Below are 17,905 nucleotides of genomic sequence, written 5' to 3'. Positions count from 1 at the left end.
AACAAATATTGGTCTTGCCAGTGATACCATATCCCTTGTAAGAGTAAAGACAAAAAAAATTTTATGGTAGAGGTATACTGGAAGGGCAGATGATATTTGTTCCTATGTAGAATGAAGGTTCATGAGATTCAAAAAATAGATAAATACATTGCATAAAGGTTAGTTTCTTATTGTTTAAAATAATAGAAACATAGTTGAAAGTTAAATATTTATAATCAGGTTATTAAACTTCCTTTCCCAATTCTCTTCCTTTTAATATACCAAATCTTTTTTTTTGTCTCCTAATCTATACCTTGTTACCCAGGAAATTACTTGGGCATTGCAGGCTGTGACATTAGGAATGCTGTGGCTACATGTGCAGTGAATGCATTCTCTGCAGTTGAGGTGGCAGCAAACCAACCCTTAAAATAAGCTGCATGACACGGAATAAATTTAGAATAGAAAAGAATGAAGACAGCTTTTTATTTAAATGATGAAGAATTTTGGAAGTGGTGATGATAGAAGCAGATTAAAATTTTGAACAATCAGCTATCTTTTTTCTGTTTGTATTTCAATTCTGTGCTGTAAGGGTGTTTTCCTGGCTTTTGAACAGTTTTTTAATGTGTGTAGCTGAAAATGTTTAATTTTGTTTCAAAACGGAGGCAAGTGTTTCCACCACTTTGCAACCATTGTGATCCCATTTGATGCTTGAAATGTGTCGAGGATAGATATGACAGTGTGAATGGGGCGGGGGAGGGCATGAGAGATAAGTAGATATGTGATGAGCTTGAGGTAATGGGAGGGTACAGTGGACTTTGAATTGGAGGAAGTCGGGCAGTTGATGAGAGCTCTGAGAGAGCAGGGGATGGGAGGGATGTATGAAATTGAAATAAAAGGCATTATTTTGCCAATGTATTTTGCAAGACAACAGTGGGCTTCAAGGATTAATCATTTATGCCATGCCTGGTATTCGAAAAGCTGTGATGATTTAAAGGATCCACATTGCTGTTAGCACTTATTTTGGAGCTCCCCAACTGCCATTGCTACCCCAGAACTTGTGACCTGAAAGTTTTTCGTCTTGACCCCAATAGATGCCATAACTCAGTTTGAAAGCCTTTCTGTAGACAAAATAAAAGTTTGGTACTTCATCACAGTTCACTAAAGTCTACCCTGAAAATAACTGTTCTGAAATCCTGCAGGAGAAATATATGTGTGCATAAAATCGTTTATTTACATTTATTTATTTAAAAACCTAATTCAAAATTCTTCCCCTTTTAGGAAATGGACCAATATATTGAGAAGGAACGATTACGAATGGAAGATGAGAAAAATCAGTTAAAACAGCAGATGGAAAACCTGCGGGAAGAGTTGACTGCCAAGTTAAATACAGCCAATCAAGAGGCAAGAATCAGATTGGTTGTGTTGCTGAGCTTAGATATGATTATGCAAATAGGGAAAGTTATTATTTCAGACCAACAAACTTTTATGAAAAATTGTCCTATCTAGTATCATACTGTTCATTAAATACACTTGAGTAAATATAATTTTGGGAAAGAAATGAAATCTGGTTGTCTGTGACAAATGGAAAATTGCCAACTTGGTTAGATGTGGAAAGTCTGTGCAGTATAAACTTAGTAGCTTTTGATATTGAGATCAACATCTTGTTGTTTGATAAGGATACTTGAAAGGTCGTAACATAATATACAAGGTGGTGAGCCAAGCGCTGGAAAGTAGGATTAGTGTAGGTTTACAATAGATTTGTTGGTACAGACTTGTTGGGTTGAAGGGTCATCTCTACTGAATGATTCTTCGGAGCAATCACACAGGTAAATTGAGCTGCAGTATAAATAGCCATTACATAATCGAATGGTGAGGGCTCTTCCCTACAGCATGGAAGCAGGCCATTCGACCCATCAAGTCCACACCGACCCTTGGAAGACCATCCCATCCAGATTCACACCCCAAACCTACCCCGTAACCCTGCATTTCCCATTGCTTCCTAGCTTGCACTTCCCTGAATAGTATGAGAAATTTAGCATGGCCCATCCACCTAACCTGCACGTTTTAGGACTGTGGGAGGAAACCGGAGCGCCCAGGAGAAACCCATGTAGACATGGGGAAAGCATGAAACTTCACGCGCACACTTGCCCGAGAGTGGAATTGAACCTGGGGTCCCTGGCCCTGTGAGGCAGCTGTGCTAACCAATGAGCCATCGTGCCGTGTTGTGCTAGTGTCTCTATCTCTGAAGTCTTACCTACCTGTCATAAAATGTCTGAACAGGTTTGTTAAAATGACTATAATTGCATGAACGACCAGGCTTGATGAACCAGGTTTGAGGTTCACAAGAAGAAGTTGTTAGCAATTTTGGAAACAGTAAGAATACATGAGTCCCCTGGGCAGGATGGGATTTATCCTAGGATTTTCTGGGAGGAGATTGCTGAGCCTTTGGCTTTGATCTTTGTTGTCATTGTCTAAAGGAATAGTGCCAAAAGACTGGAGGATAGCAAATGTTGTCACCTTGTTCAAGAAGGGGAGTAGAGGCAACCTTGGTAATAATAGACCAGTGAACTGTACTTCGGTTGTGGGTAAATTGTTGGAAAGGGTTATAAGAAATAGGATTTATAATCATCTAGAAAGGAACAGGTTGATTAGGGATAGTCAACACAGTCTTGTGAAGGATAGGTCGTGTCTCACCAACCTTATTGAGTTCTTTGAGAAGGTGACCAAATAGGTGGATGAGGATAAAGTGGTTTCTGTGCTGTATATGGATTTCAGTAAGGTGTTTGATAAGTTTCCCCACAGTAAGCTATTGCAGAAAATATGGAGGCATGGGATTGAGGGTGATTTAATGATTTGGATCAGAAATTGGCTAGCTGAAAGAAGACAGAGTGGTCGTTGATGGGAAGTATTTATCCTGATGTTCACTTGGCTCAGTGATTAGCACTGTTGCCTCACAGCACCAGGGTTCCAGGTTCGATTCCAGCCTTTGGCAACTGTCTGTGTGGAGTTTGCACATTCTCCCTGTGTCTGCGTGAGTTTCCTCTGGGTGCTGCGGTTTCCTCCAACAGTCCAAAGATGTGCAGGTCAGGTGAATTGGCCATGCTAAATTGCCCATAGTGTTAGGTGCATTAGTCAAGGGGGAAATAGGTCTGGGTGGGTTACTCTTCGGAGGGTCTGTGTGGACTGGTTGAGCTGAAGGGCCTGTTTCCACACTGTAGGAAATCTAATCTAGCAGTGTATCGCAAGGATCCGTTTTGGGTTCACAGCTGTTTGTTATTTTTATAAATGACCTAGATGAGGTCTTAGAAAGATTCGTTAGTAAATTTGTGGATGGCACAAAGGTTGGTCGAACTGTGGATAGTGTCGAAGGATGTTACAGGTTACAGAGGAACATAGATAAGCTGCACAGCTACGCTGAGAGGTGGCAAATGCAGAAAAGTGTACTGGGAATGCAGAGTACTGGGCGAATGGTAAGATTCTTGGGTAGTGTAGATAAACAAAGAGATCTCTGTGTCCATGTACGTAGATCCTTGAAAGTTACGACCTGGTTGATAGGGTTGTTAAGAAGGCAAATGGTGTGTTAGCTTTTACTGGTAGAGGGATTGAGTTTCAGAACCATGATGTCATGTTGCAACTGTACAAATCTCTGGTGCAGCTGCACTTGGAGTATTGTGTACAGTTCTAGTCACCGCATTTTAGGAAGGATGTGGAAGCTTTGGAAAGGGTTCAGAGGAGGTTTACCAGGATGTTGCCTGGTATGGAGGGAGGGTCTCACAAGGAAAGACTGAGGGAATTGAGACTGTTTTCGTTAGAGAGAAGAAGGTTGAGAGGTGACTCATTTGAGACATAGAAGATAATTGGAGGGTTAGTTAGGGTGGACAGTGAGAGTCTTTTTCCTCGGATGGTGATGGCTAGCACAAGGGGCATAGCTTTAAATTGAGGGGTGTTAGATACAGGACAGATGTCAGAGATACTTTCTTTACTCAGAGAGTGGTAGGGGTGTGGAATGCACTGTGCAACTGCAATAGACTCACCAACTTTAAGGGCATTTAAATGATCATTGGATCAAAATACGGATGAGAATGGAATAGTGTAGTCGGTGGGCGGCACAGTGGTTAGCAGTGCTGCCTCACAGCGCCTGAGACCCGGGTTCAATTCCCGACTCAGGCGACAGACTGTGTGGAGTTTGCACGTTCTCCCCTTGTCTGCGTGGGTTTCCTCCGGGTGCTCCGGTTTCCCCCCACAGTCCAAAGATGTGCGGGTCAGGTGAATTGGCCATGCTAAATTGCCCTTAGTGTTAGGTAAGGGGTAAATGTAGGAGTATGGGTGGGTTGCGCTTCGGCGGGTCGGTGTGGACTTGTTGGGTCGAAGGGCCTGTTTCCACACTGTAAATAATCTAATCTAATCTAATCTAGATGGACTTCAGATTGGTTTCACAGGTCAGTGCAACATCGAGGGCCAAAGGCCCTGTGCTGCACTGTAGTATACTGTTGTTCTAACTGAATGCCTTACTCCTGTGCCCATTTGCTCAAGAGTTTGAGAAAGATGAGGAGACTTAATGTGAATTATTATTTTGAACTTTGCCCTGAGCAACTCTTAGACTTGCACTTGCCTAGACTCTTTCAATGGATATTTGAATGACAACTTGATGCCAATCAACAATCCATAAACGGAACCACCTCAAATTCTGTCTGAGTAGAAGCAGCAACTCCATTTCCTTAATTGGATTGAAGAATTGTTAATGAGCTGCACATAGAACATGTCAGCCAGAATACTGAATTCAATGTTAATCAGCTACAAAAAGTGAAATAGAAGCAAAGAAATGTTGCATTAGCAGAGAGATGAAAGGCACAATAAAATAAAATAAGATGTGTATAATTTTTAAAAATCCACCAATAATGAAAAGCTAAGGGAATAAGAATTCATCTGTGTAAAAGTTCATTTCAGCACTGGAGAGATTGTTTCACCAGCAATTAAAGCAGACTACACTGTTTAATAATAAAATATTGGATTGGATAAGTTCTTTATTTTGATGCATTTAATGCATATTAATTGGAAGTGTCAAGCTTTATCATTCAGCATCATGAATAGTAGGTCAGATGATGATGACATGTATTTCAGTACAGATCTTGGAGGAACAGGACAGGAAATTTCCTGATTTCTATGTTTAACTGTGCTTGTGCAGTTGCCAGAAGTTGCTACCTGATTTTGCACAAGTGACAGTATATCTGCATTTTATTAATAGTTGCATAGCACGTGAAAGCAAGGAAATTATAAATCATTGAAAACAACTTGTTCGGAAATGTCATGACACACCTTTGGAGCAGTTGGAACTTGAATCTGGATCTTCTGGCTCAAAGCTAGAGATATTACCACTGAGCCATGAGCCCTTTTTTTTTGAAACACATTCGTTACTGGGAAAATTAATTTGGACATTCAGACTATAGCTTTCAGAAATAATTTGACCATTCCTTATTTTGTCATATGTGAAACTCCATCTGCTTTTGCTAATTTTTTAATTAAATTTGACCTTTGTCTTTGACTCCCTACAAAGAAATTGTTAGAATTATGTTTATTTGTTACTTTTGTTGTAAAGATTTTGAATTCTTTTAGATTGTTTCTGCATTTGTAGAAAGGAAGTTGTGCAATAAAATTGCTTGTTCACCTAGAGTTTAAACATCATTTTCACTGATGTATTCCTGAGCTGATGTCTACTGATGTGGAACTGATTAGAGTCTATTTCCACCTCAATTATTTTGGGTTCTGAGCAAACTAAGCTGTCTTTAAGAAGAGTATGGAGTTTGATTCAATCATTTTTCTCCTTTTCGAGGCAGGTACTGTATTTCTTCCCCCTCCCCATGTTGGGAGAATTAATAACCATCTTGAGAATGCCTTAACTGTCTTTAATGAAGTCGAAGACTGATTGTTTCTGTGTCTCAGCTGTACTAGAAAATGCTGTACAGGTATTTTGTTTGTCAACTTGTGTGCCTTCAGTAGAAGGGAATTGATCTCATTGCAAATGTACATGTGACATAAACCTTTATGCATATAAGTAACTAAGCTGTAACATTTCAGAAAATTTACTCGGTTGAATTTTCACCACCGAAGCAGGAAACAAGAGCAGGGATTGTTTTCAAGTCATGGACCCATCTCTGGTGTCAAATGAATTCAAGTCCAGATTTTTACATGGGACAGTCTTTAATTGTTTTTGAGATCAGTTTACTATCTGCCTATAGCCAGAAGGATGGTCAGTGAAGGAGGGTCATATGAAGTCTGCAACTCATTTAGCCAGCACTGACGCAGCTGGTTCTTCTAAGGGAGAGTTTTAAGATTTGTCCCATTGTCTTGCATAGCACCAGAGGGGAGTATGATACCACAGAGTGGCAGAGGTCTGGAATGTGGAGCCACATGATGCCTTATTTCATCAATGCTAACCTGAAGCCAATCCTGGAGACTGGTAGTTCCTCTAACTTTTGTCAGCCTGTGCTAAGCTCTAAGGAGTATATTTAAACAAGAACATGCATTGAGTATAATTTCTTCGCAGTGTATTCATTAACAATTAAGTGTATCTTACCATTAGAACATTGAACACAGGACACATACAGCGCAGGAGCGCCCTTTGGCCCACGATGTTGTGCTGAACATGATGCCAAACAAAATTAATCTCCACCGGTCCGTATTCCTCCATTTCTTGTATATTCACGTGCTTATCTAAAAGCCCCTTAAATGCCTTATCGTGTCTGCCTCAACCACCACCCTTAGCAGTGCGTTCCAAAATCCTACCACACTCTGTGTTTAAAAAAAATGCCCCTCACATCCCCTTTGAATTTTGACCCTCTCACCTTAAATACATGCCCCCTAGTATTAGACATTTCAACTCTGGGAAGAACTATCTGACCATTAACTGTTTCTGTGCATCACATAATTTTATTAACTTCTATCAAGTCTTCCCTCATCCTCCCCCACTCAAGAGATAACAATCCAAGATCTTCTAGTCTCTCCTAGTAGCTCATAGCCTCTAATCCACACACCATCCAGGTAAACCTGTTCTGCAGCCTTTCTAAAACCTCCATCTCCTTCCTGTAATGTGGTGACCATAAGTGAACACAATACTCTTAAGTGTAACCTAACCAAAGTCTTATAAAGCTACAGCTTGACACCCTGACTCCTGTATTCAATTCCCTGACCAAAAAAGGCAAGCACGTCATATACCTTCTCTACCAACCCATCTATTTGTATGGCCACTTTCAGAGAGCTATGGACATGAACCCCAAGATCCTTCTGTACATCAGTGCTGTTCAGAGTCCTGCCATTAATTTTATACTTTTCCTTAATGTTTGATCTCCCAAAGTACAGCACCTTACATTTACCTGGATTAAACTCCATCTGCCATTTCTCTGTCTATATCTGGAACTGATCTACATCACGTTGTACTCTTTGACAATCTTCTACACTATCCATCGCTGTTCTGATCTTTGTATCATCTGCAAACTTACTAACTCACCCATCTACATTTTCATCAAAATTATTTGCATATTTCACAAACAGCCCAGTACAGTTCCCTTCGGAACATCTCCAGTCACTGACTTCCAGCCTGAAAATCACATTTCCACTACTACGCTCTATATTCTATGGGCAAGCCAATTCTGAATGCATGCAACCAACTCACCTTGGATCCCATGCATCTTAATCTTCTGGATGAGCCTGCCATGAGGGATCTTGTTGAAAGCCTTACTAAAATCCATGTAAACAACATCCATTGCTCTACCCTCATCGATCACCTTCGTCACCTCGTCGATAGTCTCAATCAAGTTAGTAAGACATGATCTGCCTTGCACAAGGCCATGCTTTTCCAAATGTGCATAAATGGTATCCCTAAGAATTCTCTCCAATAGTTTCCCAACCACTGATGTAAGACTCACCGGTCCGTAATTTCCTGGATTATCTCTATTTCCTTTCTTGAACGGAGGCACAACATTAGTTACTTGCTATTCCTCTAGGACCCCTCCAGTGGCTAGCTAGGATACAAAGATCTTGGTCAAGGCCCCAGCAATCTCCTTTCTTGCCTCTTAGTAACTGGGATAGATACTATTGGGCCTTGGGGACTTAGCCACCTTACTGCTCTTCAAGAGATTAACACCACTTCTTTCTTGATCTCAAAATGCCCAAGCATATTAGCACGCTCCACATCAATCTAATTATTCTCTGTATCCTTCTCCTGGTGAATACCGACGAAAAATATTCATTTAGGATCTCATCCAGATCCTCTGTCTCCAAGTACAAGTTCCCTCCTTTATCATTGAGTGGTCCTACCTTCTCTAGTTATCCTCTTGTTTTCAACGTATCTATTGAAAGCTTTAGGATTCTCTTTAATCATTCTTGTCAACGTCATTTTATGGTGTCTTGCTCTTCTAATTTCCTACTTGAGTACATTCCTGCTTTAATAATATTCCTCTTGGGCACTGTCTGATTTTGTCTTCCTAAACCTTACATATGCTTCTTTTTCCCTTTTGACTAAATTCACAACCTCCCTTGTTATCCAAGAGTATCTTACCTAGCCATCCATGTCCTTCCTTTCTCGAAAATGCCGGTCTTGAACGCTCATCAGCTGGTCTTGAAACAATTCCCACATGTCAAATGTGGACTTGCCTGATAACAGCTCCTCCCAATTAACACTCCCTAGCTCCTACCAAATAGTGATATAATTTGCCTTCCCCCAATTTAATACTTTCCTGCAAGGCCCTGACTTATCCTTGTTCATAGCTATCTTTAAACTTAAGGAGTTGTGATCACTACTTTCAAAATGCTCTCCCACTGAGCCTGACCAGGCTCAATAGCCAAACCAAGGCCCAGTATGGCCCCTTCTCTAGTTGGACTATCTACATACTGTTTCATGAACTGTTCTTGAATGGTCCTAACAAATCCGGCACCGTCTAAGCCTCTTCCTCTAAAGGAATCCCAGTCAATATTGGGGAAGTTAAAGTCACTCACTCTCCCTCAATGATTGAGCCCTCCACTATATCCTCTGAGTGCAGATGTAACATCTCCCTAATTAATAATGCAACTCCTCCTTCCTCTCTGTAGTCAACAATGAAATCCTGGAGCTTTGAGCAGCCAGTCCTGTCCCAATCAAGACTAAGTCTCTGGAGTGGCCATAGCATTATAGTCCCATGTAGTGAGCCAGGCTCTAAGCTTATCTGCCTTACCTATAATACTTCTTATGTTGAAATAAACATACTTCAGCCCGTTAGTATCATTGTGTTCATTTATCTGTCTCTACCTGTTCTTTCTTTCTTTCTGATTTACTGGTGTGAACATCTACCTTCCCCTCAATCCCTCTAATTGCTGATCTGCCACTCTAGTTTAAACCTTTCCAAGTAGCACTCGTGCCACTATTTTGCAGTTACATCTTTTCTACCTGCCCAGTGACAGCATATTGCAACAAACACAAATAACACTGGGGAAATTCAGCAAGTGTCTGGTGAGCAAAACAGAATGAATCTTTTGAGTTCAATATGACTCTTCTTCAGAACTCCAGTTCTCCACTTCTCCAACTCTGAAGAGAAGTTATACTAACTTCAAGTTTTAACTCTTTTTCTTCCTTTCCACAGATGCTGCCAGACTTGCTGAGTTTCTCCAACATTCTAGGTGTTTGTTTTAAACTTCCTGCATCCGTGATATTTTAATCTTAATTGTTTACTGTATCTTGGTTGATATTTTGTTTGGATGAAAGGTATGACTTACTTTGCGACAGGTTGTTCAAGTCATCTATTTTATCAAACTCATTAGGCTGAATCCATACTCACAGTCAGCACTTGATGTCTAAGATGTTGCACAACTGCCCAGATGAATGGACATTTCTTGAAACTGGTTGACTCTATCAAATCTGTCTGAATAGAATCTGTCTAGACTTTTTCCACAAACATAAATTTATAATTGGAGTATTGTTCACATTTCTTTATGGCCACACTTGCTTTATAGTTTGTATAAGAGTGAAATATTTTGATATTCATATAATTTGATATTTTGATATTAAATTCATTATCAGTTATGTTGGCATTTGCAGCCTGATTAAAATGCATACCACTTCAGTCATTACTCTTCCTGAAATCTGCTATCCAAATAGTCACAAAGGAGTTGAATCAATTGTATCAGTGTCAACATAATTGCCTAGAACGACCAGAACCTTTTTAACTTCAATAAAGATACTCAGCAGAGTCTTCAGTTTATTGAAGCAAAAACAGAAATTGGTAGAGAGCCTCAGCAGGTATGGCAGCATCTTTCGGAAGAAAATGTTTTGTTAACATTTTGAATCCAGAGACCAGCATCCACACTTCTTTGTTTTGCTTTAGTTTGTTGATCTTGTCCTTTGCAAATTGAATAGCTTTGAAAGAATTTGTACAGTGTAGACAGTTTACTTGGATCATTGTTCAGAACTGTCAGTGCAACATGATATTGTGCTTTTGTGAACATTTTTAGGCACTGTTTGTTTATTAGGTTGTTGCAATTATTCATTTGCTCAGTGCAGTCTTTGATCAAGACATTGCAGTAAATGCATGAATGCAAAACTGCTAAGTGTCTTGACTGCCACTTCACTTCATTCAGAGGTCAAAATACCACTGTACCACATACTGTTACTTCGGACAATTCGAAGAATTTTCCATTCTTCACAAGTGGCTGCTGAATATTGTCCGCTTGATTGTATGTTCTTAGAAGCTTTTCTTTTAACATAATGCACAATTGAGACTGCTTCTGAGCATGATCTGTTCCAAGATCCTCTGTGAGTAAGAGTGCTGTTCTGAGAAATGCTCGATTCAATTTTCAGCAATACCATTATTGCATTTTTCTTTCCAAGCAAAGAAGCTCTGTATGACTCCATTGCAAGCAGTTCAGTTTCAAACTTTCTGCATAGACAGTTGCAAACAAATTCAGATTCTAGTTGAAACTTGATATACAAAATCAATACTTTTTATACTGAAACAGCTCTGCTCATGTCTACTATTAATGTATGAAAATCTGATTTGCGGCATACACCAAGAAGCTGTTTGACAAAGTTAATTCACTCCACAGATTCAAAGGTATAATTGTTGGATTAGCTCTCAGTAATTGCTGTATATTTTACCACGTGACCTGAATGTCTTGCATAGAAAATATGAATATATTCATCTTTACTGCAATTAGAGCTTTCACCGTATCAGGATTGATCAATTTTGTGCTTTGTACACTCCATCTTCATCTCTCAGTCTCCTGATGTTCTGGTAAAATTCTATTTTTGTTGTAGTTTCATAAATTAATAACAGAATCTATGTGGATTTTTTTTTGGTTCAAATGCTGCTTTAGGTAATCCAATTTGTTTTTTCCCAGTGCTGAGCTCACCATTTACTCTGGAACAAACAATGCACAGAGCACTAAAATAAAACCAAGAATGGTGGATACTAGAAATCTGAAACTGAAACAAAAATTGCTGGGAAAACTCAACAGGTCTGGCAGCATTTGTGTGAAGAAACCAGAATGAATATTTTAAGTCCAGTGAGTCTTCATCAGAATTATTAGTAGCTAGGAAAATGTAGTATTTATGCTAAAGCCGAACTGGGGGAGGGATTGGGAGGAAAGGGGAAAGGGAGCGTTGAGTGAGTAGGTGGAGATGGAGCCCAGAGAGAGAGATATGAAAAGGAAAGGTAAATGTTAACACTACTTTGTTCTCACAGATGCTGCCAGACCTGAGTTTTTCCAGTAATTTATCTTTTTGTTTCAGATCGCCAACATCTGCAGTTCTTTATTTTAGTGTATAACTCACTGCCACATTTCTTTCAGCTTTGTCCATCTTGAAGAAGTTCTTCTCTCTTTAGCAGGATTTCCATTTTAACCTTTATTCTCCAACTTTATTTTCATTTTCTCTCCTGGTAATTGACAAAGTCTTTGCCAAAACTCAACTTCCATAGCCACATCACATTCCTCCGTGACTGCCTCTGGATCAGACTCAGCCACGTGGATTTCCACTGAAGTTTCATCCTTTGTGTTTTGAATCCACTTAGGATCACGGGTATCCATGTGATGAACAAAGTTACTCGGACAGCTGTTCTCTCTGTATCCTGAGACCTACACTGATTGCTACGATCCACTGTATGAACATTCTCGACCTTTGTCTCCATCAACACTACTTCATTCTGTCACCGAGCCATCCCGCCTCCCAGTTTCACTTAGCTCGTCAAGCGAGCTGGAGAATTAACAGAAAACTTTTTCTCTTCCTTTCAGGGCCATTAAAGAATACAAGCTGGAACAACTTCAGGAATATTGCTCATCTCCCCTTCCTTCTGACTCCATCCTTTTCCCTAATTCCACTATTTATTCCTTTGACTTTCCACTCTCTGATGTTGAATGTTCTGTCCTCAGCATAGATCTTAATTTTATCCCCCTGCACTCCCATCTCAATGAGTTTTAGGCACAGCCTGACATTGAACTTTTCTTCTGTCACCTCCATGCCTATTTCTTCAGAGAGGATTCCTCTCCCAATCTCTCGGACTCCTTCACCTGCCTCCAATACTCTCTCTCCACCTATCTTTTTTGGCGTTTTACTTGAGCTTGATCTGATTGTTGAGAATTGTTGATGTGATATTAGTGACTTCAATTTCTGTGCCCCCGACCTTACCCATTTCAACCTATCTTCCTTTGAACTGACTGCGCTCCATGATCTCAGATCCAACCCTGACTTTGTAATTGGGTCTGCTGGCAAGGGTGGTGCTGTTGTCTTGTGTACTGACCTCTACATTGTGGACACTAAGTGCCAAACCTTAGACACCATCTCCAGTCTTCCCTTGGACCATGATCCCACCATTGAACATCAGGCCACGATTGTCACAAACCTCATCTCATCTGGAAATCTCCTTACTGCTGCCTCTGAGTTCATTGTCCCCCAACTCTGTACAGCCCTCTTTTTGCCTTCTCAAAAACCACAATCAGGACTGCCCAGGCAGATCCATTGCTTCTGCTTGTTCCTGCCCTACAGAGCTTATTTCTTCCTCCCTTGATTCAATTTTTTTCTCCCCTTTCCAATCCCCTTATTTGTATGTCAGTTTCAGAATTTCCAGTTTACAGGCTGCAGCCGTATCCTCCATGAATGTGCAAATCCCTTTACATGCACATCCCTCATCAGGATGCTCTGGGCCCACCACTACTTCCTCGATAAAGGCCTGAGCTGTCCTCATCCACCACTACCCTCCTCCACCTGGCTGAGCTCGTCCTTGCTTTGAACAACTTCTCCTTTAATTCTTGTCACTTTCTTCAAGTCAAAGCTGTGGCCATGGGTACCAGCATTGGCCCCAGTTATGCCTGTGTCTTTGTGGGATATATGGAACATTCCTTGTTCCAGTCCGACTCGGCTCCCACTCTCAACTCTTTCTTGGTATATCGATGACATCCTTGGTGCTGCTTCCCTCTCTCTTTTATCGTTTTCACTTCCTATTTCCAGTCTTCCCTCACCTTCACCTAGTTCATTTCCAACTCCTCATTTCCCCTTCCTCGACATCTCTGTTCCCATGTCTCGGGATAGACTGGTCGCCAAAATACACTGCAAACCTACTGACACCTAAGATGGCGCTGTGTGTTGGGGGCATTGTCACACTGTAACTAATCTTGTAACTGAAGAAGTGGTTACTTTGTACCTGGATGTTGCTGTGATGAGTTATCAACTTTTCAATGTGCTCATTTGAGTACATGTGACAATAAGGCTAATTCAAGTCATTTTGATTCAATTCCCACAGTTCCTTCAACTATAAATCCTCACACCCAACTTCCTGTAATTTCTCTATTCCATTCTCCCAGTTTCTCCATCTCTGTCACAGTGAAGAAGGTTATCTAAGATTACAAAGAGATCTTGATCAATTGGCTCAGTGGGCTGAGGAGTGGCCGGGTGGAGTTTAATTTGGATAACCATGGGCTGTTGCATTTTAGTAAAACAGAAAAGGGCAGGACTTACATAATTAATGGTAAGGCCCTGCGTAGACTTGGAGAGCAGAGATATCGAGAGGATAAGGTACAAAGTTCTTTGAAGTTTGCATCACATGTAGACAGGCATGTAGCACGCTTGCTTTCATTGCTCAGATCTTTGCATATGGGATTTGGAATGTTGAGGTTGTACATGATGTTGATGAGGCCTATTTTGGAGTACATGTACAGTTCTGGTTGCCCTGCTTTAGGAAGGATGTTATTAAATTGGAGAAGATTCAGAAAAGATTTACTAGGATGTTGCCAGAAATGGAGGGTTTGAGTTCAAATGGTAGGTTGGATAAGCTGCATCCAAAGGATTGTAAGCTGCCATTTCTGTCACCTCCAATGGAATGCTGCAACCAACACACATTCTCCTCCCCTCCCTTGTCAGCCTTACACATGGCCCATTCCCGCTTGGACACCTTGGTCCAGTCCTCCTTCACTCTCAACATGTGCCGACAGCTCTAGCATCTTTCCTTGCAATGGCAGAAGATGTAGCATGTGCTCGTTTACTTCATCCTCACCGCCCAAGGCCCCAAACATATCTTCCAGGTGAATCACCTATGCTTAATTCAATGTAATCCACTGTATTTGCTGTTCACAATGTGGTTCCCTCTACATGAGAGATATGAAACACAGGTTGGCTGACTGCTTTGCAGGACATCTATGTTCTAACTTGAAAAATGACCTTGAGCTTCCAATTGAATTTAATTCAATAAGCTTAATTGTCACATGTACTCAATGAATACAGTGAAAAATTTATAAGTCGTCACTTACAGTGCCATCATAGGTGTAAAGGTTCCTAGGTACAATCTTTAGTTACAGAAATCGAGAAAAAGTTATATTACAGCTATACACAATATAATCATAGGTCAGAAAAGCAAGTAGCAAAGTTAAAAAGACAAACATCACAGTCTTTCTCCGAAGTTTGTTGTAGATGTGCTGCAGTGTTCCAGTGAGCCTTAGTGCAAGGAACTCTGCAGTCTCTCAGACCCAGTATCGAGTTCAATATGTTCACAGCCTGATATCTTTTCATGTTTTTTTCAGACATCCCACACCTGGCCCTGTTTTGACATGTGTTGCTCTAGCACAGTCACCCATTCACACATACTTTTATCACATTTTATAAGTTGCATTCAGCACAGCTGACCTATTTTTGCACTCTTAGCTCTTATTATCACTTATTCAGCTTTTTTCTGTCCTAGTTTACTAGCCATAATTTCTTTGTTTGCCTACCACTTTCATGTCTCTCTCTGTCTGGTCTGTGTCTCCACCTATGTGCTCACCCCTCTCCTTCACCCTACTTTGGCTTCATCATAAATATCACTTTTTCCCAGCTATGAACAGTTCTGATGAAAAGTCACCAGACTCGAAATGTTAATTCTGCTTTCTTCCCACAGATCCTACCAGATCTGCTGAGTTTCTCCACCAATTTCTGTTTTTGTTTTGGTACATAGGACATTGTTGGTTTCACAGTTTGTATCTTCTGTAAATGTGCTGGAGATGGCATTTCAATTTTGTTGCTCTTGGAAAGGCATTTCTTTTTGAAATATGCACAGGATTTGTTTTATATGGAGCTTGAAGATTCCTTTGCGTTTCTTTGGACATAATTTAATTTTTTTTAATCAAGAAAACAACTTTAAAATCATGGAGAAAGGATGTTACTTGCTACTTGCATTATCTCCTGCTTCCTCGATCTTGTGTTGCTTGGTCTTCTGGGTCACTACATATGATAAACTATAAACTCCCCACTCCTAGAACTTCTGAGTTGTGAGCTGGCCTCTTCCTCTTCCCTGAGCCAGCATCCTGCTGCATTCTTATACTGAACTTGCGCTCAATCAGAAGGTGGAACTCCAGTGCTATGAACTGACTGACTGACTCTTTAGAATGACTGGTTTTGTGGTCATGGTTTGCACGAAGGCTCATGAGGTGTACATGTTTTTTAACAATATTATGCAGCCCATTATAGGGAATGTTGAAGGAGAAGATTGAGGTCCTCCTCCTGAAAGTTGGCAGACGTGCAGCAGGGAACCTCTCTGTTGATGGCGATCTTCCTTTGCCTTCTTTCTCACTTCCAGCTCATCCTCCCGAGATATTTGCTTCTCAGGCCTTACTGTCCTCAAGGCTCATACTACCACAATGAAATTGAAAGAGAGTTGAAAATATCAATTGACCAGTCCAGATATCAGAATTATCTGATCAGAAGTCTAATAGTCAGATCAGTAATTGTCCTGCCAAATAAATTACTTGTTTTTATTAGCTTTTGTTTCTGCCTGTGACTCCCAAAGGTCAATGAATAACATTTTCTTTAAAGGATGTCCCTTAAAATCTTTTCACACAAGTGAAATTCTCAGGCAGCCTGGACTTGTGGAGGATGAATAAGTCATAGTAGCAGGCAAGAAAATGAGCATGCACGTGAAGAAATTCTTATAGTCTTAGACTAGTTGGACATCAAGTGAGTAGATGTCCTTCCAGTTAATGGATCTCACAAAGCTTGCAGGCCACAATGTCACAATTGATACGCTGCACTTGGATGAATCCAGCATGAAGTTGAAAGCCAGTGCTTTCTGTTTTTGTGAGGCTAATTGAGTTGAACTTTAGAACAGAGTACATGGGTGATCTGTGAGTTGCAGTGGTGTGCAGCTCGGAATTGTTAAGCATTTGGCCGTCATTGCCTTTCTGGTGCTCTTCCATTTCTTTCTCTGCTAATGCCTTTGATTCAACCTACCTGGCAGAAAATGTTGCATTTCATAGTCAGCAGGCCCAAAATCTGATAATCATCCCTCCAAATCCAATTGGAGTGAGGCAGAATTGAAAGCCTTTGTTTTAAACCGTTTTTCTTGCTGAATTCAGAATAATTTGGATGACTTGATTGCACAAACAGAAATCAATGACTATGATATGATAATCATAACAGAAATGTGATTATAAAGGGGAGCAAGGCTGGGACCTGAATATTCAAAAGTATTTGATATTTGAAGAGGAAGGAAGAAAGAACATGGAGTTCGAGTAGCTCTGTTAAGGGGGAGATTAGGTTGAAGTGATCTTGCTTCACAAGGTCAAGATACGGTATGTAGAATCAGATTGGGTGGAGCTAAGCCAATGAAGGAAAGCTATTGATGGACGTAGTTCATGAAACTGTTAACAATAGCAACACTATAAAATAGCGTATACATCATGTAAAAATGAGGCATGCAAATATCTTACTACAATAATCTAGATTTGGAGATGCCGGTGTTGGACTGGGGTGTACAGACAATCAATTTTTCAATGTCAGTGGTCCAGGACATTCAGCCTCAGACATTGGGTGACCGTTCTCCAAGGTGGACTTCGGGACAGGCAGCAGAGGAAAGTAGCCGAGCAGAGGCTGATAGCTAAGTTCGATACCCATAGGGAGGGCCTTAACCGGGACCTTGGGTTCATGTCACATTACAGGTGATCACCATTGCACTACACACACACTCAGATATTCCTACACACACACACAGGTACACACAGACACCCACACGCACATTCCCACGCTCACACATGCACCCCCTCGCAGACTTAAGACACTCTGCACCCACTATACATATACACACACACACACACAAACACTCACTTTCTCACACTCACAACCCCCACCTCAGACAGACAAAGACCCACATGCACACATATAGTTTGTGTGGTGAATTTTTATTGCAGAGTTACATTGCACTTTGCTCAAAAACTGCATATATTCATGTAGAACTCTGAGCTCAAAAACTGCATGAATTTATGTAAAACACTGTTATCTCACTTATTAGATTAGAATCAATCTAAACATCAGGTCATAGACAGAGAACACAGGGGGCCGACACCTTCAACATATTGTCTAGCTATCACCATTGTTAGCAGCTAACTCAGAATGCAACTTTAAAAAGGGTTTTGTGATTTACACATGAAAGAAGTGAAACTATCA

General features: G+C 40.6%; 1 protein-coding gene across 5 annotated transcripts in view; it reads left to right on the top strand.

The window, feature by feature from the left end:
- fam184ab (family with sequence similarity 184 member Ab) overlaps window positions 1-17,905 on the top strand; it is a 151,520-nt gene that overhangs the window by 67,339 nt on the left and 66,276 nt on the right. For all 5 annotated transcript variants that reach the window (XM_060850857.1, XM_060850850.1, XM_060850840.1 and 2 more), the window contains exon 6: window positions 1,258-1,380. In XM_060850857.1, the coding sequence (XP_060706840.1) occupies window positions 1,258-1,380 (123 nt within the window). The remainder of the gene's footprint in view (window positions 1-1,257; window positions 1,381-17,905) is intronic.

This window comes from Hemiscyllium ocellatum, chromosome 3 (assembly GCF_020745735.1).
Source record: "Hemiscyllium ocellatum isolate sHemOce1 chromosome 3, sHemOce1.pat.X.cur, whole genome shotgun sequence".
NCBI classification, from domain to species: Eukaryota; Metazoa; Chordata; class Chondrichthyes; order Orectolobiformes; family Hemiscylliidae; genus Hemiscyllium; species Hemiscyllium ocellatum.
This window is presented reverse-complemented; position numbering and strand designations above follow the sequence as displayed.